Source organism: Sturnus vulgaris, chromosome 1 (genome assembly GCF_052056855.1).
Source record: "Sturnus vulgaris isolate bStuVul1 chromosome 1, bStuVul1.hap1, whole genome shotgun sequence".
NCBI classification, from domain to species: domain Eukaryota; kingdom Metazoa; phylum Chordata; class Aves; order Passeriformes; family Sturnidae; genus Sturnus; species Sturnus vulgaris.
The window spans coordinates 117,389,420-117,414,309 of record NC_142243.1 but is presented as its reverse complement, the minus strand read 5'-3'; the positions used below and the strand labels follow the sequence as shown (position 1 = coordinate 117,414,309).

Genomic DNA, 24,890 nt, shown 5'->3' with positions numbered 1-24,890 from the left:
ATGTACAGTTTGTTCTGTTCAAAACCAGAATTGTTTATATGCTTTTACCACTCAAAATGTGTTTATGATAGAGGGAATATCTTTAGCTTAACTTGCATACAGGTTTGATTGAAATAAAATTGTTTTTACTGTATCTTAATCTTAGTTTTGTACTGTGTGGTGATGTTGATCTGGGTAATGAACTCCTATCTTGGATATTTGAGAGTTGAAAGTTGTGGTACTGTTCCATGAAAAATTTGACTCGATGCGTTATGCTGCAATATTTTGTGTTGGGACTGTGTTTGGAGTATGTAGATTGTAAGATGACATGCACCTGAACTGATATTTATTTGCAATCAAACACTGGCTGTCTGGCATATGAAACTGTGTCCTGAAATGATGCCTGGCTCTCAGTTATTCCATGTTCATTGTCATTAACTGATAATCCATGGTGATGTTTCAGTTCAGGACTTGCTAATAAGGGCTATATCTAACAGAAATCAGGAAGTCAAATGGAGCTTGTGAGGTGTTAGAAGACATGGCAAGAGTAAGGTGATCCTGAGCTTTATGTGCATTTTGACTGGCCTGACACCTCACCAAAACTATCTGATAAATTATTCCTCGAGTTCAGCATATTGCTGAATATGTAGGATTATAGACTTTAAAATTATAGATGCTGACAGCTGTGGCATGAAGTTGATGTTGAAGCTTAATATTTCCTGTAGTGATTACAGTGTTTTGCTGTATTTATTTCTCCTGGTTCTGAGACTTAATTTCTTGTGCTTGTGCTGCTACAAAGGTAGTGATCTTCAGTAGTTCCTTTAACACACCCCCAACTTTCAAAAAAACCCCACAAAACTCAATGCCACAACACCAAACCAAACAAACCAATCCTCAAAAAACCCACCCACCCTCTACCACAACATAATGGGAATATTCTTGCACCTCAGAACTTCATTTTTTGCCTAGTAAGGCATTTGACAGACAATCCTTATTTGCTTTGACCCATATAATTTTATTTTTCCTTGTCTGCCTGCTTATTAGTTTTCTAAATGTAATACTCTTATGCTACTGTTAAGCATAATTGTTTTCATACCTTCTGCCATTACTGCCTCCTTTGATATTGGACTTGTATTTTGTTCAACATCATTATATTGATCTTTGGTGTCTTCTCCTTAGTGTTACCGTTCAAGTTTCTGCTTCCTCTTCTTGTCAAAAGTAGGAGTTCTTTTCATTTGAGAAGTGCTTTTTCTGTCACTTTCTGGCCTCTAGGGAGGCAATGGCTGTGATAATTTAATTTTACCAGAATGTTCCTTTTTTAAACTCCAGTTGAATTGTTAACCTACCTATTTCAGCTTGTTTCTAATTCTCTCTGTCTGGAATACATTTGTCATTTCACTAAGCATAGAATACTTTAATTTTCCAGTGATCTGTGTGTTTAACCTTTTCAACTGTGCCTAACCTTCATAATCTGTGTCATTGCCCCCCCTTCTCATTACTAGGTAGAGAACAGTGTTACTTGTAACTGTTTTCCACTAAGGATGGTTTAACAATTTAATTAAAAAATGCAGACAGTATTTCTGTGCATGTGTTTCTGTGCATTCTAAGAAAATAACACGTGGTGCTGAAGTAATTCATAAGGTAGTATAGCTTTCATCTCAGTCTTTGAGTTAGGACAGAACTGCTTTTTAATGAAGCTTATCTAGAACTCAGAACTGTTGGTCTTGAAGCCAAAGTATAAAAAAAGGAGAGATTTTGTAATCCTTGGTTATAGGTATTTATGTATATAGCTCACTAAACAGACTCTAGTGAATACTTTAAATAATTCTCTTAATTAGGGCAGGTTCTCAGTTTTGTTAAGTACAGCTGCATGTTTGGAAAAAGTTCTAACTTTACTGCTTGGGTGACTTGTAAAACATTTGTATGCTTATGGGCTTTGTTATTTTAAGTTATCACTGATTTAAAAACCCTCAACAAATAAGAAAACCAAAACAAAAAAATAAAAACTAACCCAAAACCTGGGACTTCCTTGTTTCAAATTCTTTCCTAGAATCCTGACAAAACTTCTGGAGGTTTCTGATGATCCACAGGTGCTGGCTGTAGCTGCTCATGACGTGGGAGAATATGTACGGCACTATCCCCGTGGGAAACGGTAGGAAAATGCCAATATGTTGTTATCCTAGAGAGTAGCTGGAGTATCTACCGTGCCTGTAGCATTTTCTGCTTATTTATATTAAAATATACTATAAAGGGGTTGCAGGATATGCTTAGGTTTTATTCATTGGGAAGATAACAAAACACAAACTAGATCAGATGAGAAACTGCCAACTGGATCTTTGACTTAATATATTTCAATGTCTCTTAACCATGAAGGGAACCAATGTTTAAAGTAAGTATTGAATACAATGTTTAGACTAAAGCAGAAGCCAGGCACCAGAAGAAATTGGAAGAGCTACCAAGAGTTTAATCAAGGTATAATTTTTCCTCTCTCTTATGACTATTGGACTGTAATTATTGGACTTAGGGTAGACATGGACTATTTCAACAATGATAAAGACTGCTCTGTGACTTAAGATTACAGAGAAGTTTTTTTTCCACAAACAATTGCTTTTGTAATTTCAGTGATGCACAGATTCAGTTGTCACTCTTCAATTTAAGCATGTTTTAGCTACACAAATACACATTTTGGTTAAAGCTTTCATGTTCATGATAAAAAGATGTTTACTGAGTAATTGCACCTCTAAGGTAGAGAACACTGAAGGAGAAAGAAGCCTTTGGTTTTTGCAGGAATCTGGCTCATCTCACTGAGGGACATGTGACAATTTTTGTAGCAAAGAAGCAGTCTGTTCCTGGCTTCTGCACAGGGTGTCATAGGTTAACTCCAGCTGGCAACTCAGGGTCCATGCAGTCACTTTCTCTCCCCGCTCAGCAGGATGGGGGAGAGAAACAAAAGTAAAAGTGAGAAAATTTCCTAGGTTCAGATAAAGACAATCTAATAGGTAAAGCAAAATAAGGAATTAATTTATTGCTTCCCATGGGCAGGCAAGTGTTCAACCATCCCAGGGAAAGCAGGTCTTCATCATGCATAATGGGTACTTGGAAAGACAAACACCATCACTTGGAATGGTTCCCTCTTCCTCCTCCCAGTTTTATGTGCTGAGCTTGCTGGCATATGTTGTAGAATATCCCTTTGGTCAGTTGGGGTCAACTGCCATGGCTGTATCCTGTCCCAAATCCTTGTGCAGTGCCAGCCCCCTTGCTGGTGGGATAAGGAGCAGAGAAGGCCTTGATGCAGTGCAAATGCTGCTCAGCAATAATGAAATCAACACTGGTTTTAGTACAAAGAGGAAAAGTATCTCAGCTAAAATCAGCTCAATAGATAACAACGGCCTTCTAGCCTTGTTGAGTTTCACGAACTCTTCTTGTGCAGACGGTTTTCTTGACAGTAGTAGAATCATGGACAACAGTCTGAAACTTCAGGCCATATGTATGCTAGGAAGATGTGTTGACTCCAGAAATACTCACAGCCCTTGTAGTCTTGTAAGAACTGAAATAGTATTTGCAGGAGAGGCAAGATGTCCTTCAGTAAGGTGGAAACTAATAGTGCTGCCTGCAAGTGACAAAGCTGGAGGACTGGCTAATACTGGTTGTTCTTGCTTTGAGCAGCTCTTTGTATGAAATAATTTTATTACATATTTGCCAGAATCTTTAAACAGCTTGCATGCATTTACCTGAACGTGTGGGCCAGTATGGCCATGTAGTTGCTGGACCAAAGCTATGAAATCAGAAGAGTGGATAAACAGGACCTGTATCCTTCTGTCTGTAGTTGGGAAAATGTATAGCTGTAAGGACTACAGCTCCACTCAGCTCCCAGGCTGTTAAGCTTATTCAGCAATATGCCTGCCTTCAAAGGGAGTGGTCATCAGCAAATAAAAAATGTCCTAGATACTGTTCTGACCCACATTCTTATCTCAAATTCTAATACTTTAGCTGCTTTCTGTTTGCAGACTTGTCTTATTTAGCTTTCTGTTCCATTGAACAAAATGAAATACCTCAATCTCTTTTAAAGAATTTAATTTCTAATCTATTGTATTCTTACAAATATGACTTAAGCAATTTTGAAACTAACTAAAAGCTTAAAATATCGATGGGTTATGTGTCCATTCCAGCATAATAGTCCATTTCTTATGTTTTTTTGATATATAGTTGTGTACTGCTCCCACATGTGATTGGTATTTCACACTCTCATTGCATGACTCACTTTAAGAATGGATGCAGTTCCTTGGTTTAGAAGAGTAGAAGAATTCAGGCATCTTGAATACTTTTGTTTCTGTTAAGTGTTTATTGTCAACTCTTAACTGGATCATCCTTTAGCCTTTGAAGGCTGCAGAGATGAATTCGATACTAAAACTACTTGGCTTCACCTGCTACACACAGTGGAGACCTAGAGCTTCAGTTCTGGCCAACCTTTCCCTTTGTCTGACAAAAGAAATGTTTGTTAACAAAATACTGTGTTTTTGCTTGGCTGTTCTCCAGTGCTTAAATAATTTTAAGTTGCTTTTAAAATTACACATTGTAGATCAAGTTGTTGAGACAATAGCACTGTGGGCTTCTCATGAGGCTCACCAAGATGCATATTCTGAGAGTAGAACAGCAGAAATAAAGTATAGCACTGGTGCTTCCTGTCACTAAAAATAAATACAGGCCTTCAGCAGAGCTTCCATGTGGCCTAAGGGTTATTGTTATGTACGATCAACACTTAGAATTTCTGGAATGCTGTGAACGTGGGCTTTGTGTTTTACATGTATAAGAGATAGACAACTAGAGCCATTCTCTTCCTTAGCTCAGGATTCAGAAAAAAGCTTGCATTCCCTTTTTCACCTTTTTCAGATAAGTAGTGTAGATTTTATATTTGTTTTCTGCTATAACAGTCTAAATTGTATTCGTCTTTATCTTCTGTGTCTTCTTTCTCTCTAAATGGGTCATGTCAAAACCTGAAACTTCAGCGTCCAGAAGCCTTTTTGAAATGCCACTATTTTCGCTTAGTGCCAGTGATGTTATAGGGAGCAGTCACTGCAGAAGATGTGCACATATAACTGTTCTACTGGGCTCTATTACTTCTGTAAAGCAAACAGCAGTTGAGGAGAGAGGAAACTAAATGTAGTGTGGACACATTTGGAACTTGAAGGAACACGATTCATTGTGAACCTTCTTTACTGTTTAGACCTTTAGGTTAAAAACCCATGGCTGGGAAGTGATTTGTACCTGTAGGCAGCATTATGCAAGAATGATAATGCTGTTCTTCAACTCTTCATGTTTTCAACAATAATTTCAGTGATGTATTGTCATCTGAAAGAGCCTATTACCATTTGTGATTATAGGCTTTTAACCTTTCATTTTGGCTCTTGCAGTCTTCTGGCATAAGGAAGCTTTTGAGTTTAATGCCTTTTTCACATCCTTTCCGTTCCTGAAAATCCAGTGGTTTAAGTCAGTCCTTTAATAAAAAAAATATATATTATTTGTGTTTCATATTCTTGCCTTTGTGTGCAGTGATTTTATATTTAACTCATTAAAAAGGTGAGGCAGCATAAGGGAGGCATAAAGTTACATTGCTTATAACTTCTCGGATTCTTGGCAAGGATTTTCCAGCTTGAAACAGTTGCAGTTTTCTGAATCTATTCCTGCTTTATGAAGCAAATGTTTTAATATTCTTGGGAGATAATATTCTCTGTGGTCTTAAGGGTGGTTTTGACTGAGTTATAAAATGAAATGGAAAATTCTCCTTTTCATCTCCGTGCTGTCTTCATACCTGTTCTGTAGTTTGCAAAAATATGTTGTGTTGTGCAGCAGCAATGCATTAATCTGGCCATGAAAAGAGCAGTACTACAATGCAGATAGCTAATGCAAGCTTAGAATGGCAGTGCAACATCAGGTTAAGACTAAAGCAAATGATAGTGTCTTCACAGAATAGCATGTTTAACTACTAAGTGACCTGTGAGACAACTGATGTAAAAAAACATATGAAAGTCAGTGAGTAAATCAGCTTATATATTCCTTACAAATTCTCTCCAAACTTATTGTTATGACAGGCTGAAATGCTGCATGTCAAGTCATCTGGATGGTGATACTTTTTCTAAGTGTATTGCCTTCCACTTTTTTTTATTAAGAAATAATATATTCATGACCTGCCATACAAGGTTTCATCAGTATTTCGTAGGGGATTTGGTATAGCTGTTAAAAAGTTGTGGCTGACTATGGTGGTGAAGTTTGTAGTGAAAGATGCAGCTAAACCATATCCTTTTTCTGGGAATGGTACCTTAACAGCCAGTTCTGCATCTTGTGCAGAAGTAGCTGTGGCTCTAGTACAGTTTGAATGTCAAAAAGAGCACTATATGTATTTGTGATTATATGTAATTGTGATATGTATGGTGATTTAATAGGTGTTGGTGTGATTAAAAGCATTCTTCTGTATTAGACAATGCCAGAAGAGATTGAGGTTGTATTCTTGCAAATAATGGAGTGACCTGGTTGTCATCCATTTATGGGGTGGAGGGCACTACCTCTCCTACCTAGTAACTGATTATGCTGTACCCTGTGTACCATTTTAGAGACCTGTGTAAAGTAAATAACCTGTCTGAAAAGGGTTATTTTTTTATTATTTATTTCAAAGTAGCAAACAGGAGTCCAATATAAACACTTTCTGATGTTGGGAATTCTTTAAAAATCTTCTTTTAAAAAAATCAGTAGTTATTACAGGAGATCTGTACTTGTAACACATCAGGTGAGATGTGTATCTTGGCAAATAAATAATTTTAATAAAATAAATATTATATAATTTAAACTTAACCCTTTAATGCATTGAATGTGAAGTGGTTGGATAGGATAGCTACCCAGAATTGAAAGTAATGTCAAAAAACTTTCTCCTCTCCTCTTTTTCAGGGTGATTGAACAGCTTGGTGGTAAGCAGCTGGTCATGAACCACATGCATCACGAAGACCAGCAAGTTCGTTATAATGCACTACTGGCTGTGCAGAAGCTGATGGTTCATAATTGGTATGTGAAGGTTATATAACATACTACTAACCATGAGAAATCTTTGTTGTGGAGAGGGGAGTCAAGACAATAGATTTATTTTAGGGAATAAATATCATTTTTTCGTGTTAAGACAGCAGTTTTTAAACAGCAGATTAATATGATGTTTATGGTAAGAACTTAGTTTTTCTGTGTATTTTGGAAGCAGTTGAATTGAGTAGCTTCTTTACATGGTTGAATGCCACGCAAGTAATTCACTTGAACAATATATTTTAGCTTAGTATTAAAAATTACTGGTAAAAATGTATTTTTATTAGGAAAAGGTTCTTCACCAGAGGATGATTGGGCACTGGAACAGGCTCCCAAGGGAAGTGGTCACAGAACTAGCCTGACAGAGCAGCCTGAGAGCATTGGACAATGCTCTCAGGCACATGGTGTGACTCTTGGGCTGGCCCTGTGCAGGACCAGGAGCTGGACTTGGTGGTTCTTGTGATTCCTTTCCAACTCAGGATATTCTGTAATGATTCTATGAATTTGTTTGAACTGCTTGTGGATAGCAGAAGTTTGTGGGCTGATTAAATAGTTCTCTAATAACCCCGAAGTCTTGGCAAGTTCTGGCACAGAACTTGCTGGTGGGTGATGCTGCCTTTCCAACAGAACACAGGACCTTTGTAGGGAAGCATTGAAGGGCTGAAGCTCTGAAGTTCATGGAACAACTTTGTATAAATTGACAAACAAATTAGGTATGCTAAGCATAAAGCATAGGAAGTTAAAAATACTAATTAGGAGTTTTTTAATCTGATTATTAATTATGAGTGCACCGGAGCTCATATTTTCAGTCTGGCATTGCCTTAAAGGGAGATAAAATACAGCAGTACATCTGAGTATATTGGAACATAAGTGTTGGGATACAAAAAACTAATTTAATTTTGAATTTTGAATTTAAGCAGCCTTGTATTTCTGGAAAGCTTAGTGCTTGGACGTATCTATAACTTCTGTCAATTTTCTCACCTATGACAGAATGTGAACTTTTTGAAAGGCTGAGTAGGGATGATGCTGGTAGTGTGAAAGTGGTAGGGGAAAAATGTCTACCAAGCACCTTCTGACAGGTTAAGTCACCTTCTTGCTGTGACAGGCTGGCTAAGTTGACAAAAAGCTCCCATTGTCTCTCTCTGCAGTGTATCACAGGTAAAACAAAGCTAATTTTCTCCCTTTCCTTCTGAAAATATGGGTTTTAAGGTTTTAACTCTATTGCATGTTACATTCATTTTATCCTACTCCCTCCCTCACATACTGTGGGAACCTTCTGTAAGAGAGGAACACGTGTTTAAATACCCTACTATGAAAAATCCACTTATAAGGAGTACTTTGATAAATCACATGGAATTTCTGAGTGTATGGAGATGGAATCTAAGCACACGCCATGTTCAATCTAATTTTTGGTCATTATTGTATATTATGCTCCACCCTGCTTCTCAGTTTAATACACTTCTTTCCTCACTCTGCAGTTCTGATACCTTTGAAACATTCTGGCTATTACAAACCAGCTACAACTAAATAAAGATTACAGCATGGAAAGTTAAGTTACTGATACTGCCTTCTGCAGTAGGGACGGGTTTTATTTCATGTGTGTTGGGATATCTTGAAAATCTGGTAGGAAGACCTTTAGTCTTCAGCACAAACCTCTCTGGTAGTAAAAGTTTTCTTGAATGCCAAGCCTGGCTTTTTCTCACTTTCAGTGAGAGTACTACTCGTGAAAACATCACATCTGATCTGATCTTCTTGTTTTGGTTTTTTAATGGTATGAACATTTCTGTGCCTGCTTTTCACAGTTCGTGAACCTTTAGACTTGAGACTGAGGGGGAGATGGCAAAAGTGCCTAATTTCAGATCTTCAGAGGTGTCAGTAAAAAGAATCTGTGTAAGTTAGTACCACTTCCACATTCATATTTGTCATCTCTGTAGGGAATGTTTTCTTGTTTAATTCATAGTGGAACGAGCCTCTGGGACACATTATCCTTGGCTCTTATTTGCCAAAGTAGTGTTCCCCCTTGGCATGGACTTATAGCTTAAGGGAAGGAAATGACACACTGTTTGTATGTGGCAAGCTAGGTCTGGCTTTGTGTAGATCTGGCTTTTGATGAGTGTTGGGAGCCCTTCTGTTTCACTGCTGTCTCTTCTCACCACACAAGCTGAGTCCTCTGACTGCCACACGCTTCGGTTTAAGTGCCTACTTACTAAGCTTTGCATTGTCACAAGATATGTTATTCAGCAACTTCAAGGTTTTGCTTCCCTTGCTCTTCCAAGCTGGAGAAACAATAAACGTTTTTCCTCTTGCTTCCACTTATTCTGGAATTACAGTTATTTCACTCAAAACAATTGTGTTTTTCTTGCTTGAGTTTAACTGGCACAGAACAATTTGGCATTACTGTCTGTGACACGTGAAAAAGAGGTAGTCAGGCTTTTCCTGAAGGCTAACTGAGGGAAGGATTAAAAAATAAAGCTTTGCTCTGCGCCAATGAGGCTTGGTGCAAGTGCTGTGCCTGGAACCAGCAGAGTAAGGAAGACTTGTGGTACTTGAATCGAGGGAGTGCCATGGGGCAGCCGAAGTAGCATTCTGCCTAAACACAGCTGTATCATTCAACTGTTAGCTCAACTTAGAGACAATTAACTCCTAAGTAATTTGAATAGTTCATTGCAGGCTGCTCAACTAGCTTTCCCTTAGGGGTTTTTAAGTCAGGGATTAATGGGGGAAAATCAGACTGTCAGGCACTCTCTAAATGGTGAAGCTGTGTTGGCAAAAGCAGTAACTGCTGTCAGCTTTTCAGATGAGATAAGTTCAAGTGAAATATTCCAGTTACATTTGCATGTTAAGTGATCATGCAATTGATGAAGCGAGGAACAGAATAATCTTTTTAGCATCACTTACTGCCTGTACATGGGAATTAATCCTGAGTTTCAGTCTCACTTGTGTTAGTCATGGCACCCCATGCTGATAGTAAGAACCTGTGTAGTGGGTTGACCCTGGGTGCGTGCACCCACCAAAGCTGCTGTATCACTCCACAGCTGGACAGGGGAGAGAAAATACAACGAAGGCTTCCTTAGTTGAGATAAGGACTGGGAGATATCACTCACCAAATACTTTCACAGGCAAAACAGGCTCAAATTAGAGATAATGAATTGAATTTATTACTGACAAAACCAGAGCAGGATAGTGAGAAGTAAATAAGACCTTAGAAATAACCTTGTTTCCGCCTCTCCCTCCTTCCCAGCTCTACCTCCCCTAGGGCTGCAGGGATATGGAATAGGAGTAATAGCCAGTTCATCACACATTGTTTTCTCCTACTGGTTAGGGAGAGGAATACTTCTGCTCCATAATGGGGTCCCTGACATTGGGAGATAGTTCTCCATGAACTTCTCCAACATGAGTCTATCACATGGGCAGCAGCTCCCCCAAACTATTGCAGCATGGGTCACTCTTGTGCAGGGTGCAGTCCTTTAAGGGCAGGCTGTTCCAGCATGTGTCTCTCCACAGGGTCACAAGTCCTACTAGGAAACCTGCTCTGGTATGGGCTTCTCTCTCCATGGATCTGCAGATCCTTGACAGGACCCTGCTCCAGCACAGGCTCCTCTCAGACATTTACCTGCTTGGGTGTTGGGCTCCTGAACTCCTCAATACCAACATGAAGAGTATGAGTGTGTTGGCAGGTGCTAAACCGTGGGAGTTAGGATGTTTCACTTAAGCATGATCAAGTATGGTATGGAAATGGAATTCATAAAGGGCATACTGAATGAAGCAACAAATTGGACAAGCTTTGAATACACAACAGGTTCATACATGATTTTCTAAATGCACAGCGCAGACAAAATTACTTGCTCTCCGTCTTTTAAAGTGAAGAATTCTGCAGGGAGACAGTAAAAAGTCTGAAACTGCCTAGGATTTGCAATATGCTATATTTAGAAACTGTTACTCTACAGATAGCTTCTGTACAATGCCTGCACTTGGGAGTGAGAAGTGCAGGGTGTAGTGTTAGTTAACTGACAGCCACGAAATTTGCACCCACCCTCTACCCTTAATTTTTCCCCCATCCCAACATTGAGGTGTGGAATGCTTAACAGAGTAGTAGGCTTAAATCTAGGTAACAATACCCTACAATGCTACAGGATAATGACTTCCACTATATTTATTTCTCCTGGTTCTTAGCCTTCATTATCACTACAATTCCCTTTCAGTAGTTAACAGAAGTTGACTAAATGAAGTTTGAGAAGACAGTGTCTCTGATAAAAATTAATCATTTTAAGATTAATTAAGAGAGCTAGAATGAGACAAGTTAGGCAAAAATCCAATTAATTACCAGCACACTTGATAGCTAATGGAGTGTTCAATCTTTTATTTGCACATAAATGTGTATTCATATAAAACTTCATTCCATGTAGGTGTAGAGGCTGTCTTTTTTATTTGGCATATGCTCTCTGGGATTCAGACTGTGCTCGTGTTTTCTGTCATGAGATCTGTACTCTTTGCAGAAACACTTTAATATTTCTAGAGCTCGTGTTAGCATGGAAAATATCAGACCTTCTGCTCAGTTTGCATCTTCTTTTTTTAAATAAATTGCTCGTTTTCATGAACTGTGCTGAAAAACATGTCACCAAAGAAGTAACTTTTTGATAATTTACTTCTGATAAATGTTCTTTAAAAATTTGATTTCATGGTAGGAAAATTCAGTTAAACACTATTGATGTTGGTCATTCTTATATAAAAAGCTCTTAAGTGTTGTAAACAACAAAATTCTTTGTTGTCACTAAATCTTCTGATTAAATATAAAACCGTTTTCAAACCACATTGCAAGGTTTAGTCAAGTGGATTTTTTTGAATTGCCACAGAATGGCTCTGTGTGTTAGCTCATAGTGAGTCTCATAAGTTAAAAATGGCTCGTGCTTTGTCTCCCTAATAGAAAGGCACATACTGAATTGGATTTCACAGTTTATTTTCTTTTAAAATCAAATGCTTAGGTAATAGCTTTGTTATAAAAGCTCATTGAACTGCTGGTTCTTCATAGTTTGTATATGAAGTTGTGAGCTGGAACTCTAGAATAACTCTTTGCAAGATTGGACAAAACCAGGGAAACTGCTGATAGGAAAGGAGGTTCTTGTAGTGCCTCAGTTTGAAGACTCATGTTAATGCTGCATTTCATGTCATAAGGAGTGCTTTAAACCATGCTATGAGTAATGTTTTCAGTAATCACAAGATAATCTGTAGATTGTCTATTAATAATACTGCATTCAGCTGAAAACAGGGCTCCATTTGGAAACACAAAGCACCTCTCATATAATGTTCATAATCCCTCTGTACAGCCATTCAGAATGTTTAGTTTTTATGTGCACATCAGAATGTTGAGCATCTCCTTACTGTGAATAATTAAACAGAAACAATGTCCTATATTTTGTTTAACTTTACAGTTGACTTTTGTTCTATTTGTTTTTATGAAGTGGAATCTATTAAACTAAGTATTGAGAATTGCAGAGATGTTCATAGTATCTTTTCTCTCTTGAGATCCACAGCCACATTTATAGGCCAAGGAGATATGATTCCACTGAAAAAGATAATTGATAAAAATCTTCAGTTTGATGTGTTGGAGGCCAAAACTGGTCAAAGTGGCCTTGATTCTGCTGTGTACATTTGTTGCTTTGTTTTTACTATTGGTTTGTGATGACTTACCTTCAAAACTACTTATGGTCGGCATTGGTATAATAGACACATTTTGTATTCTTTAATGTCATTTTAAAATTGGAATATTTCATATTGCATAAATCCACTGAATCAAATAAGAAAATTGTGTTCAGTAAACAAATGACGAAAGAGAACAGCAGTTTTCCAGTGGTAGCACTCCAGCTTTGGCAGTCTTCCCATCCCAGCTCTCTAAGAAGATGCCTCTTTGTTTTTCACTTCACTACTTTCATAACTGTTCTCTTTCTGTTTACTTCTGTGAAGAACATGATAATGAGGAGGGTGTAATGTATATATATTTTTTTCTGTATTATAGATAGAAAAAAATATAAAAATGTGCAGTGTTATAACTTTGGATCCAGCAGTAAGACATGTTAATATTACATTTCAGGAACCAAGTATTAACATCATTCCAGGTTTGATTTGAGCCTGGCTTCTTTATTTTCTTTCCTGGCTTCTGTGAGTGTGGCTCTATGGGGAGGCAAATGCAGCTGTGGTGGCCCCTGTGGAGCTCCACTTGCCTTTCTCCCAGCCGCCACCAGCGTTAATGCGACACTGCAGTAAACACGCTCAAGGGAGCTTGTTTGTAGAAAGCAATTCACTGCAATTCACTTGAGAGTTAAATGCATAAAAAGTATCGTCTCGCCAAAATACCGAGTGCCCTGTGAGAAGGCTTACACAGCTGGAGTGGGTTAAAGTGTGAGTGTTCCAGCTTTGTCTCACATTGGATTCGATGGAGACTAGACAGATGGTTGCAGCCTTGTGGTGGTGTTGCTGCTTTATGTGTACTGCTCAGAGGTTCCAGGGATGGTTAATCTGTGGAGTATCAACACTTACAAGACAATGTTTTCAAGGGTTAGTTTAGCCTGCTTGGAATTGGGAATGCATCAGTGGTGTAATTCAAATACACACTTGTAAAGTCACAATAAATTAGTAAAACTGCTCCATCATTTTCTAATCTAATAACTTCTCTCCAGGTTACTAGACCTCTAGCAGAAATGCAATATAAGGCTGGCAACTGATCAATTTATTCAAACTAGTCTATCTGCTGCCTGTCTTGTGAACTTATTTAACTATTTGTCATATCTTTATGATTTGTCTGTAAACAGTGTATGTTTCCAATGTTTTTTGAGTGTGTTGAGTCAAATGTCAGGCTTTTTGAAGGATTTCTTTAGAACTAGCTTTTCAATTTAATTTTCAAAAGTATGGGACTCTAGGCTTATGTTTAGATAGAGAAAAATAAAATCAATATTTTTATTTTGGTTTTTGTCAAAGAAAGACATTCTGTCTCTTGATGTTAGAAAAGAGAAAATATGAAATTTTCACCCTCCCTTTTTTCTGTGCTTCATATACTTTTCTTCCTTTGCTCATTAATTTTCAGTGTCCTTTAAAGGACAAGGTAATCTGACTGCTCTGGATTTTGGAGTATGACACTGAAAGTAATAATACTTAACTTCAGGTCTTGTTTCTTTTAACACATGGCCTCTAGGGATCTGTTGTATGTGTCCTATAATTTTCCCTTCTATCATATATGTTGTTGACAATGATCTTTTAGTATATGGTATGTATTAGTATAAAATTTGTAGGTAGTGTCTTGTGCCAGTTTGCAATTATCTCCTTTTTCCATATTCACTGAGTTTAGGGGCTTACATGACATGTTGGATCAGTTCTATGTGCCTTTTCCTAAATAAACTTTTAAGCATTTGTTTCAATTATGACATTTAGGTATATCTCTGCTTTAAGGTGTCAGCATCTCTCATGAGAAACAAAAACTGATTAAATTAAAATGAAGAAACAAATTAGATTAAAAATTTGAGATAAAATGAATTCATGAATTCACCTCTAGGCCTCCTTTTCTTCTTGGAAAACATACTTTGGGAACAGCAGAAAATGTGTGTTTAAAAAGAGCCACGAAAAAGAGGGAATTTATAGTGTGAAAGGAATCTCACTTGTTCTAGTAAGAATGAAAAGATTAATTTTCAAATGGAAATTACTTATGCTTCACCATCAGACCTTTGGGTAACCAGGAAAGTGAAAATGTGTGATGTTTCAAGTCTTGTTGATCTGAGCTTTGAATGAGAAATGGAAGATTTTATAGTTAGTCTCAAAAGTGATGTACTGCAGTTGCATGGTTGAAGCTTTTCTGCAGTGCAGAAATAGTATTTTTTTTTTTGTTCTTATACATTTATATTGAATCAGTTGTTTCATGTCTGAATGCTGTTATCTGTAAATGCAAACTTGTTTGCACTAGCTTCATCTGCTTTTAATAAGGATAGTTTTATGTCGAAGGGAGTGAAAAGATGCTTAAACCTGACCTTTTTATAAAGGTCTTTCTGTTACAGTGTGAGGAAAATAGTTTAAAATATCTTTTAGTGGTTCAAGTCATGGGCTTACAGCTTGCAATTAAGAAAAGAAGTGAGTCTAATACCCACTTCATTAATTTCTGTTGTAGCATGCATCACAAATCTCAGATGCTATTTTGAATATTCTGTTAACTGATCTGTTATGACAAGATCCGTCCTTTCATCGTGCATGCTCTTACAGTGCAATGGGTTGAATGCTTGCATTCTTACAGGTGACTTTAATTTTGTGAGGTAAATAGTAATTTTAAAGTCCCAGTTTTTCTCTTAAGATTTAACTAAGTATCAGTGCAGGATAAAGTCTTAGACCCCTAATTTGTAATAGCAGGGAGATGGACACTTACGTCAAACTTATGGGTGAAGTTTGGAGCTTACAGTGCTTCTTAACCTCCTAATGTGACAAAATACCAGTACTTATAAAACATTTGAATCTTCTTATTCTTTTAATATGTATTTTAGCAGAGGGAGAACAGGGTCCTACTTAACATTTTGGAGCAGGTCCAGAGGGAGAGCTGTGAAGATGATTTAGAGGCATGGAACACCAGTCTTGTGAGGAAAAGCTCTGAGTTGGGGTTGTTAAGCCTGGACAAGAGAAGGCTCCGGGGAGATGTTAGGGCAGCCATACAGTTCCTAAAGGAGGCCTACAGGAAGGCTGGAGAGGGCCTTCTCACAAGGCCAAGGGATGATGGCTGTAAAATAAAACAGTGCTGGTTTAGATTGGATATAAGAAAGAAATTATTTCCTGTGAGGGTGGTGAGACACTGGAAGAGGTTTCCCAGAGAATCTGTGGATGCTCCATCCTATGGAGTATTCAAGAACAGGTTGGAGGAGGCTCTCAGCAATCTGGTCTCGTGGAAGGTGCCCCTGCCCATGGCAGAGGGTTTGGAACCAGATGATCTTTGATGTCTATTCCAACCCAAACCATTCTATGGTTCCATGTTCATCTAATCTAGACTGCAATAACTTGTCCTGGGTTAACCAGTGACCCTCAAATAGAAGTGATAACCAAACAGAAAATTAAATTATCTTTCTAACAGCTTGTAATGCAAGGTTTTTGCATTTCAGTGGTCCTTGGTTATGGCTAAAGATGTGATGGGGTAGGAGCACTATGATATTTTCACTTGGGTTTGCAGCATGACAGGTATTCATTTTCTATGGGGAAATGGGATGAGAGCTTCTCCTTGACCCTGGACTTAAATCTTACACCAACAAAAGGTTTTGTAGGGAAGATACTGTTCTACCTACTGTAGGAGTTGAATATGTCTGTGAAGGCACTAAGTACCTACAAAATGTGCTACTGCTCTGCTGCCTTGGAGATTTTTGCAGACTGCACTGCACTCTGGTGGGGTTTTTAGAAAGCCTTGGTCATGCATCTGAAACAGTGTAAGCTGTGCAATAGTTGTTCTTCTGTGCCTTAAGAATAAATAATGTTATGGGCTTGTAATATGACGAGCAGAGCCATGTATTATGCAGCAAGCATCAGTTGCTTTCAAGGCTGGATGTCAGAGAAGAAATACTAGAGTGAGTACGTGCATATAGGCATGAAACAAATGAAAACAAGAAGACAGCCAAAAACAGAGGAAGCAGAAGGAGGTTTGGTGAGTGTGGAAGCTCTTCCATAGTTGCTGGCTGTGTTTTTGGTTGAGAGTCCAGCAAAAGAAGAGAGGAGCTAATTTCCTTCTTTGCCAGTAGGAGCCTCTACTTTGAGGGTGATAACCTGCCTGTTATAAGCAAGAGTTGTATCTATTAAGTGGAGCCCAAACATTAAAATACTGTGATTTTACACAGCACCTGATGAAGCTGTAAATGAAGGTGCTAAATCATAACATATGGTTCAGCATACAAAATGATGTGTTATTTTCTTTGCTAGTGGTGTTTGAAGTTAACATTTTATAGAAACTTTTGCTTTTCTGGATGCTTAATGTTAAAAAACTAAGAGAAGTGGTGTTGGGTGGTGCAGTTGAGGTGCTAGACTTCACTGTGAAATAGGAATTGCAATGCATGAGGAATAACTGTTCAACAGGACACTAAGCTGAAAACTAGTTTACTAGTTTTTGAAATGTGCAAAAGACCTGATCTTTTCAATTTACTTTTTTTAATAAAGCAAAAGCACATACTCTTGAGTTAGGTGGGGATTTTTTTGAGACTTCTTTCTGAACATCATCCCTCTGAGATGCTTCTGGTGCTTAACCTGTGTAGGTTGAAATATCTGTGTAGTGAGAAAGCACAGTACTAAGTGTATGATCAGCAGTAGAAAAAGAACGCCTACATTTCACAAGTCCTGAAATCTCTCTCTCACTTGATACAGTGGTACAATTATGTATTTTCTGTGACAAGCAGCATCCCAGGTACTATTACTAAAGACTGCTTTCAGCTCTTTTGTGGTTCTTTTTTGTGAAGTGTTGATCTGCTTTCATAAGAGAGAGTAAAGGATTGTAACGTTCAGAACTATTGTGCAGTATTTTTCCATGGAATTTAGATGCTGTTGCTCAGGGCAAGTGCTAGTGTTCTGGGAGATGTTCCAGAGTTGAGAGGAGAGATTGAAGTGCACTAAGCCATTTATTTTCTAAGTGCAGGTGAGGAAAACACTTTAAAGGAAATGTTGATATACAGTGGGCCTGGATTGATTATATTTTCTTTTTCTCACCTTGAATATGTAGTTATTGAGTCAGTGTTTGTTTTGTTTGCCTGTGGGTTGTATTGCCACTATGTCCTCTGTGTTACTTGTGCTCCTGCAGCTGGGTTGTGGAAAGGGATACTTTTAAATGTTTTGCCACAGCTTCTAAAATGTGTGTTCAACAAGCAAAATATATCTGCTTCATGGGTGTTCTATGTCAGTTGTCAGGGCTTCTAAATATTCCCATTGGGCTCTTTCCTTATCTAGACAGCTTTGTTGTTGTGTGATTTGTACTTTATTTTCATGTGGCAGATGGTGGATATCTAAAGCTTGAGTGCTCTCATTGTTGCTCCAGTTGACTACTGATAGTAGACATTATTTGAAGGATTAATTCTGAACTTAAAGCTTTTTCTTTTTTATCAACTTTATAATTTCCACCACTGTTGCACTACCCACTCTCCAGAACATTTCTCAATCTAATTTTTTTGTTGTATTTCAGGGAATACCTTGGGAAGCAGTTGCAGTCAGAACAACCTCAAACGGCCACCGCACGGAGCTGAACACTTCTGTCAGTTCATGCAGTTCGTGCTTACAACTATGGTGTGTTTGTCTTAAAATGAATATAAAGGAAATACTGAAATCACATGCTCTTTGTCTGCTATGGGTGCATAAACATTCCAACTTTCCTCTAGTGTTGTTGGCTTACTAAGAATTTGTTTGTTCAACTAGTTCTGCTGATTATGCCGATTAGCTTCTTGTTCTATTCTGAATGTATATGAAGAAATGTGGCTAATATATTGCATTTGTTTTATGTATTTATTCTCATAATAAAGACTATTATTAAAGGATATTCATCCTATAATGGATATTCTAACTAGCCTAGAAAAACTGTTCTCTTCTTTTAGTGGACTATCAGTGTTGTCACTTTCCAAGAAAAGCAAGTTGTCCTCTTGTGTCTCAGACAAATTAATAAAGCTTTGGCTTAGTGTTTCATAGAAAGTGCAATAGCCTAAGAAATATTGATTATCAGTACTAAAATATATACCAAGTCTCAAAATAGTGTTAAAATTGTATATAAAAGCAAATGTATGGGTAGGGTTTTTTGGGGGGGGCTGGGATAATTCTCTGGTTAGAAACTACATTAAAAGAAATCTGTAAATGAGAAAAGAAAATGAGCACTCCTCTGTTTGTGAACACATACCCTCATGCCCTCAGGTTATTAGTCCAGCTCTGTAACACCAGTGGTTAAAGCTGTAGATCAGATATCAAGTTGAAGGTAGTTTGTTTTTTTTTCTTTTTATGTGCACTAACTGCTGAACTTGTAATTTAATGGAGTTTTTCGTTATTGAAAATACTTGTAAATGATTCTAAAATCTATTGTATATTAAGCCAGATAATTTGGCTATCAATATTTTCTGTGTTTTGTAGCTTCTGACAGTATAAAATATGTAATCAATAAATTTAAGATGATCTTGGCTTGGCATATGAAAACAGTTTTGTTGCATAGATAGAAGCCTGGCTCCAGGCACTTGCAACACCAAGCAGTTAATATTCTTGTGATTCATTATTAGAATTTTTTTAAAAAAGTGAACATAACTCAATCCTTAATCTTGTCAGTAGTCATTTGAAGTGCAAGTCTCTGAGGAAGCTTAGAGTACTTTGTCATCAAGTGAAAAGACTAATTGGGAAAACTTCCTTTATCCAGCCTGGATTTGCATCATATCTAATTAAAATTTGACTACTGTTGCAAAGGAGAGAGAAGAAAGTTAGAGGACTGCAGGTTGATGATGGTCTGCTTAATTAAAATTGGACTGTGTGGCTTAATGACTGTTGCTTACTTTGACTGTTGCATATAGAAGATGAAGGCTTTGATATTGCAGTCAGTATCACCAGGATAGATGCTGAAGCCTGAAAAGAATTAACCCTCACTCCAACTAAAATCAGTTTGTCTGAGTCGATCTTAACTCAGCACTGCATATTCCCACAGTGCTGAGGGATACTGATGGTGTGGGAAGCAGTTGGGAGAACAAGAGTGCACCTTCATTGCCATTCTTATCTTGGGTCAGTTGAATGCTCTTGAAATGAATCTCTGAGCCCTCCCTGCGTTTTACACTTCAATTTACATTGCATGGTGGTGTCAGCCATGATGGGCTTCTTTTCCAATAAAGCTGAAGCTCAGGATGTGCATCCTGCATGATGTACATCATACTGCACATCCTGTGTGTCTTGGCTATGTGGCAAGTGTTCAGTCTACTGGACCATTTAAGATTTTGTTTGAAGTATGGCCATTAGAAATGCATGTGGAGTGAATGTTGAATTAGCACCAAGTGTTTTGCTCTACAAATCTGCTTTTCGTGTTACACTTTTCAATGTAAGCAGGGCCTAAGACTGCTATAAAAGATTGGTCCTGTGGTTACTGCTGTAATGTTGGGTGCAAGAACTGTGACATAGCATTAATGGGAGAGGAATATGTCCCCACCTTCAAAACCATGTGTGTTGTTTCCTTTTCCAAAGGGAACACTTAAGCACTGCTGTGTAAGGAGGTCTGGGGAATTGCAGGAGTAAACACGATAAACGCTACCAGTAGAAACCTCTTCAATTTCTGGAGGAGCTAGAAATAACCAAGTTATTCATAATGTGAAACAAAATTGCTTACAGGGGTTGACCTGAAACATCTGAGTATTATTTTCATGTATTATACAAATAAATTCTCCTCTTCTGCTTTGCTAGTATTATCTTGTACATAATTTAATTCTTCATCAGGTGGTGTGTTTCTAAACTGTGTGATACCTGGCATTCTCTGACATTTAGTTACCACCTTGTGTCCAACAGCTTTCTAATTAAAGAAATGGTTCTGAAGTTTCACTTATATCTCTATATGTTATTGATGCCCTGGTGCCTGTGAAACCTGAAAGCCTGCAAGCTCTGAGATTTCCAGCTGTCAGTGGTAACATTCAGGTGGCCCAAAGATTGGATCTGAGTGAGTTCCTGCCAACAATTGTACCTTGAGAAGCCTGGAAACCTGCAGGGGAGGGTGTTATGAAGGACTTTGCTTTGCAGCCAGTAATTTGGACTGAAGTTGCCAGAGCTGAGATTTCTGCAGGAGTCTGCTTATGGTGTCCTACATGTCCTGGGGAGTCTTGGCATAGCAGGGAGCTGCAGAGCAGTTTCCAGATCCGGGTTCTGCCTCTCCCATCCCATGGCTGGCCTATACTTGCTGGCAGTGAAAGGCCTTCATCCGTGATCCCAAGAGAGAAAAGAGGACAGAACTGCTGAGCTTTTAACCTTTGGAATCCAGAAACCGAATCAACCAAAAGTTTTGTTAAATTGTAATTAATAAAACTTTCTACTGAATCTTTTTTTTTGTCTCACAAGCTTGGTGCTAGCTTTTGTTACCGAGCATTGTTTTTGCTATTCACCTGTTCGTTTACTTGCTCAGCCTCTTTCTCCCAAAATCTGGCATGGTGCAGGCAGGCAGATGCCATGGTGGCAGCTTGGGTGCTTCAAAGCTGTGTGATGACAGTGTGGGTAGAGCTCAGTGTCAGGAAGAGAAGTGTGTTCCAGCAGCTTCCTTTGTCCCCTCTGGTGACATGAAGATTAAGAGACAGCTGGAGATGAGCTGCCATGGACCAAATTACTAACTTGCTCCTAAAGTGAGGAAATACAGTCACCATCCTCCAAATTAGAGTAATAGAGTAATCAATCTTCTCTGGGTGAAATTCACTGTTTTCCTCACTTTTGATTTTACTCTTTCTGTGTTTCATCCAACAATAAATGGAGTTTAATTTTCCTGAAGTTTAATTAAAGTAACAGAGCCTTTGAAATCTTTATATAAACTGACACTTAAGTTTTGCATTTGACGTTTTTTTTACTTAAATGATTTTCTTTGAACTTTGGTTTTGATTTGAAATCTGAAGGGGAAATAAATTTGAGTAAGTTTTCAAGACACAGCAACTGTGAAAAGAATTCAAACCTGTAACAATTCTGTGTAGGAGGGATGCATGATGAATACTGACACCCAGAACTAGGGCAGGAAAATGCCTTTAATCATATGCTTACTGAATGTTTATTATTTCCACAAGCTGGTTGAGATTTTAAGGCCTGCAGTCAGGTGAAAAGGAGGCCAGATTTTGCTCTTGGCCATTGTGAGACACTCTGCTGGAAACAAACCAGGACTGAGCAGGGGATGGGTTGCCCAGGCCCAGGGTGTACCATGCTATCTCACACCTCTTTTCAGTATCTCATCTGAGCTTCAAAAATACCTTTGTGGCCCTGTGTGAGCAGATGAAGATGGTCACTGATTTCTAATACTCAGAGCTGCTGGGTCTATACTTTTTCAGGAATGTGACATGCTGTGCAGTAGTGCAGTGACAAGGACTCAGGGAGAAATTAGTTGACTCATCTCTATACAAAAGCTTTTGCTTTTCCCTTTGGCAGCTTCTGCAGAATAGTTAGGTGTTGTCTTCTTAGAGCCACTTGTTATCAGAGCTGAGAAGAGAGCTCATGCTCTTGTGATGACCAGGTATGTTATTAATTGTATTTACTTCTACTTAGACTCCAAAATGATTATTTAAATATCTGGACTGCTATTGAGATTTTCAAGTGCCCAAGGGAATTATCATTTGAACACCATAGAAAGCAGAAACCTGTCTTGCAAATATTAGAAGTTGCCTCAGAACTCTTTTTACCTTGGGGTACACATATTTCATTGGCATAGCTGGTTCTTGAGATGCACAAGACATTGCTGAGCACAAGCTGTGCTAAAAACTGCCGGTATCCTTTAAGAATATTTTTCATGGCCTTGGACTTTCTGCTGCTTTTAACCTAAATTACAGTATAATAGGGAGTCTAAACAATAAAAAAAAAAAAAGGAATAATGACTGGTTGTTTTGCAGTGTTTTGTTTCTGTTTCTTCGTTATGTCTAAATTAATTTCTGTACTATGGGAAAGTAATCTTAATTTGAGGCAAAACTGGAAAAAGGAGAAAAATCCCTCTTCATATAAAAGTGGACAGAAAGGCTATATATATATGTATAATTGATAATCTCACAGATTTTCCTAGAAGTGCACAATTTTTTCCCTCTATGTGAAAACTAAATCTGCAAAAGGGAAAAATTAAGATTTTCAAGAGCCATTTTTGGTGCCCTTCTGGGCATATTCATAATCTTTCCAAGGCTCTTCAGTTTGCCATATCTGGATTCTGTGCAGAGACAAACTGTCAAGGTGAAAATAACTTATTCAGTGTCATTCATTAACTATTTTAAAAAGGCTGCATGTATCCATCTCTGCCAAGAATGGACAAAGAAGCTGGACAGCTGATTGCAGCAATGACAGTTAAAACTTACTGATTTGGAAATCACAGAACTGCTACAGTATCAGAGTGTTTTATAGGAAGAAGACATGATAAATTCTGGATTTAAAGGTCATCATTCTCTAGGCAATTTTCATGAGGTAAGGAAGGGTGCAAAACAAGCCTGTTCTGTCAAGTGTAGGTGGCTAAAATGCAGTTTAGGATTATGAGTCTGTCAGTGTGGGGATCATGGCAACAGCTTTTTTTTTCCTTTTTTTCTGCTAGTAGATCACAGGCTATCTCAATCTTTGAGATTTGCAAAGATTACAATGCATTTACAAAGAATCACTTTATCTAGCTTCCTCAGCTGGTGCACTTGAAAGGAGCTGGTCCTTTTCTATCCAAGTGTCTGGGCAGGATACCACTGGTGGAATACTAAAATCCATCTGGGATGTCTTTGGTGAAGTCCTTTTACAAGAAGTGCATAAGTTGTACCTTCTGTTGTGTCTCTGAATGTCACATCTCAAAATTTCAGTTCTTAGGTGTCATCTAGTTCTTCCTATATTATATCCTATTTCCTCGTAGAATTGGTAGAATTTCACAATTTAAATATATTTTGTTGCTATGTCAAGCAGATAGATAATGGATGAGACCTAGAATAAGGGAAATGCTTTAGAAAAAAATAGTTACTTTCCTCTGGTAAGAAAAGTCTATTTATGCCTCTTCTATCTTGTTGTATTTTACCTGCTTTTCTTATATATTCTAGTTCAAATTCTATCAAATACTATTTCTAAAGAAATAGTCAAGATTTTTTTATCATATTGCTCTTAATCTGGCAAGCCTGTTTTCTTTCTCTTTATTTTTTTCCCACTTAGAGGCACTGAATGTCCTGAATTTTATCACCTCTGACTTCATAGGCACTGTGCTGATTTTTTTTTCTTCTAAGAAATCTGGAATGGGATGAAATCTTTCCTTAGAGAATACATTAAGCTTCTTATATTTTGTTTCTATGGAAGTTCCAACTTATCTGAATAGCCTTTAACCTGGGCCAAACTTCATGCCTTTGTCTGCCCTGCAGGGACAAGGCATTGTAACTTCTTTGTATTAGTCTGTTTGTCCTGTCATGTCTCTGTCCCCTCTCTGGAGATGAAAGAAGTTTTGTTGATTTCTCTAATCTTCTTCTTTTTATGGTCTTTGTTTCCTAATACCACTGTACTAATTGATAACTTCCATGAACTTTTGTGATGTTGTTAAGTCAGCATGGAGGACAAGTGGTGGATCTTCCTTCAAACCACTGACACATTTTTTCATCTTCTGTTCTCCATCCTGTGTCCCTGCTCTCAATGCAGTCTGAATTTCCCATTAGCTGGTTCACTGCATGCAAAACAACTGCACACAAGTGAGGGCTTTCATCTCTCCTATAGGGATGACCTCTGGTCTATTCTGACCTTCCTTTCTGCTACATAATCTCTGCAAGTTTTATGAAAATTTTGGATTCTAAGTTTGTATTTTGATGAGACAGATGCTTTTTTTCTGGAACAATGGGGATGCAAACATATATCTCTTGTTGGCTGGGAGCTTAAACTTTTGTTGTAAGCAGATATGGCAAATCACAGTTCTAAAAAAAGTTTTAAAAGCCAGTTCATAAAGACCATTTTCATGCAGTGCTTGTAATAGATGTATTTTGCTTTCAGTCTAGTCATACCTCAAAAAATTCAGGCTCTGCAGTATCAGAATGATACTTGAAATTAATTTGTGTGCCCTGAACTCAGTAGCCTGACAGAATTAGGTAATGTATTATCAATATAAAAAAATTCTGAAACAAATAAATAGTAACAAAAATAATAAAAAGATACCTTTTTTCCTAATTAGTTTCTTAATTACC

The 24,890-nt window shown here is 37.8% G+C and overlaps 1 protein-coding gene across 2 annotated transcripts in view; it reads left to right on the top strand.

The window, feature by feature from the left end:
- The window catches only part of ATP6V1H (ATPase H+ transporting V1 subunit H), a 48,852-nt gene extending 28,268 nt beyond the window's left edge, over positions 1-20,584 (top strand). For both annotated transcript variants that reach the window (XM_014881632.2, XM_088174967.1), the window contains exons 12-14: positions 2,030-2,131; positions 6,919-7,032; positions 18,215-20,584. In XM_014881632.2, the coding sequence (XP_014737118.1) occupies positions 2,030-2,131; positions 6,919-7,032; positions 18,215-18,275 (277 nt within the window). In that variant the 3' untranslated portion in view covers positions 18,276-20,584. The remainder of the gene's footprint in view (positions 1-2,029; positions 2,132-6,918; positions 7,033-18,214) is intronic.
- The last annotated feature ends 4,306 nt before the right edge of the window (positions 20,585-24,890 follow it).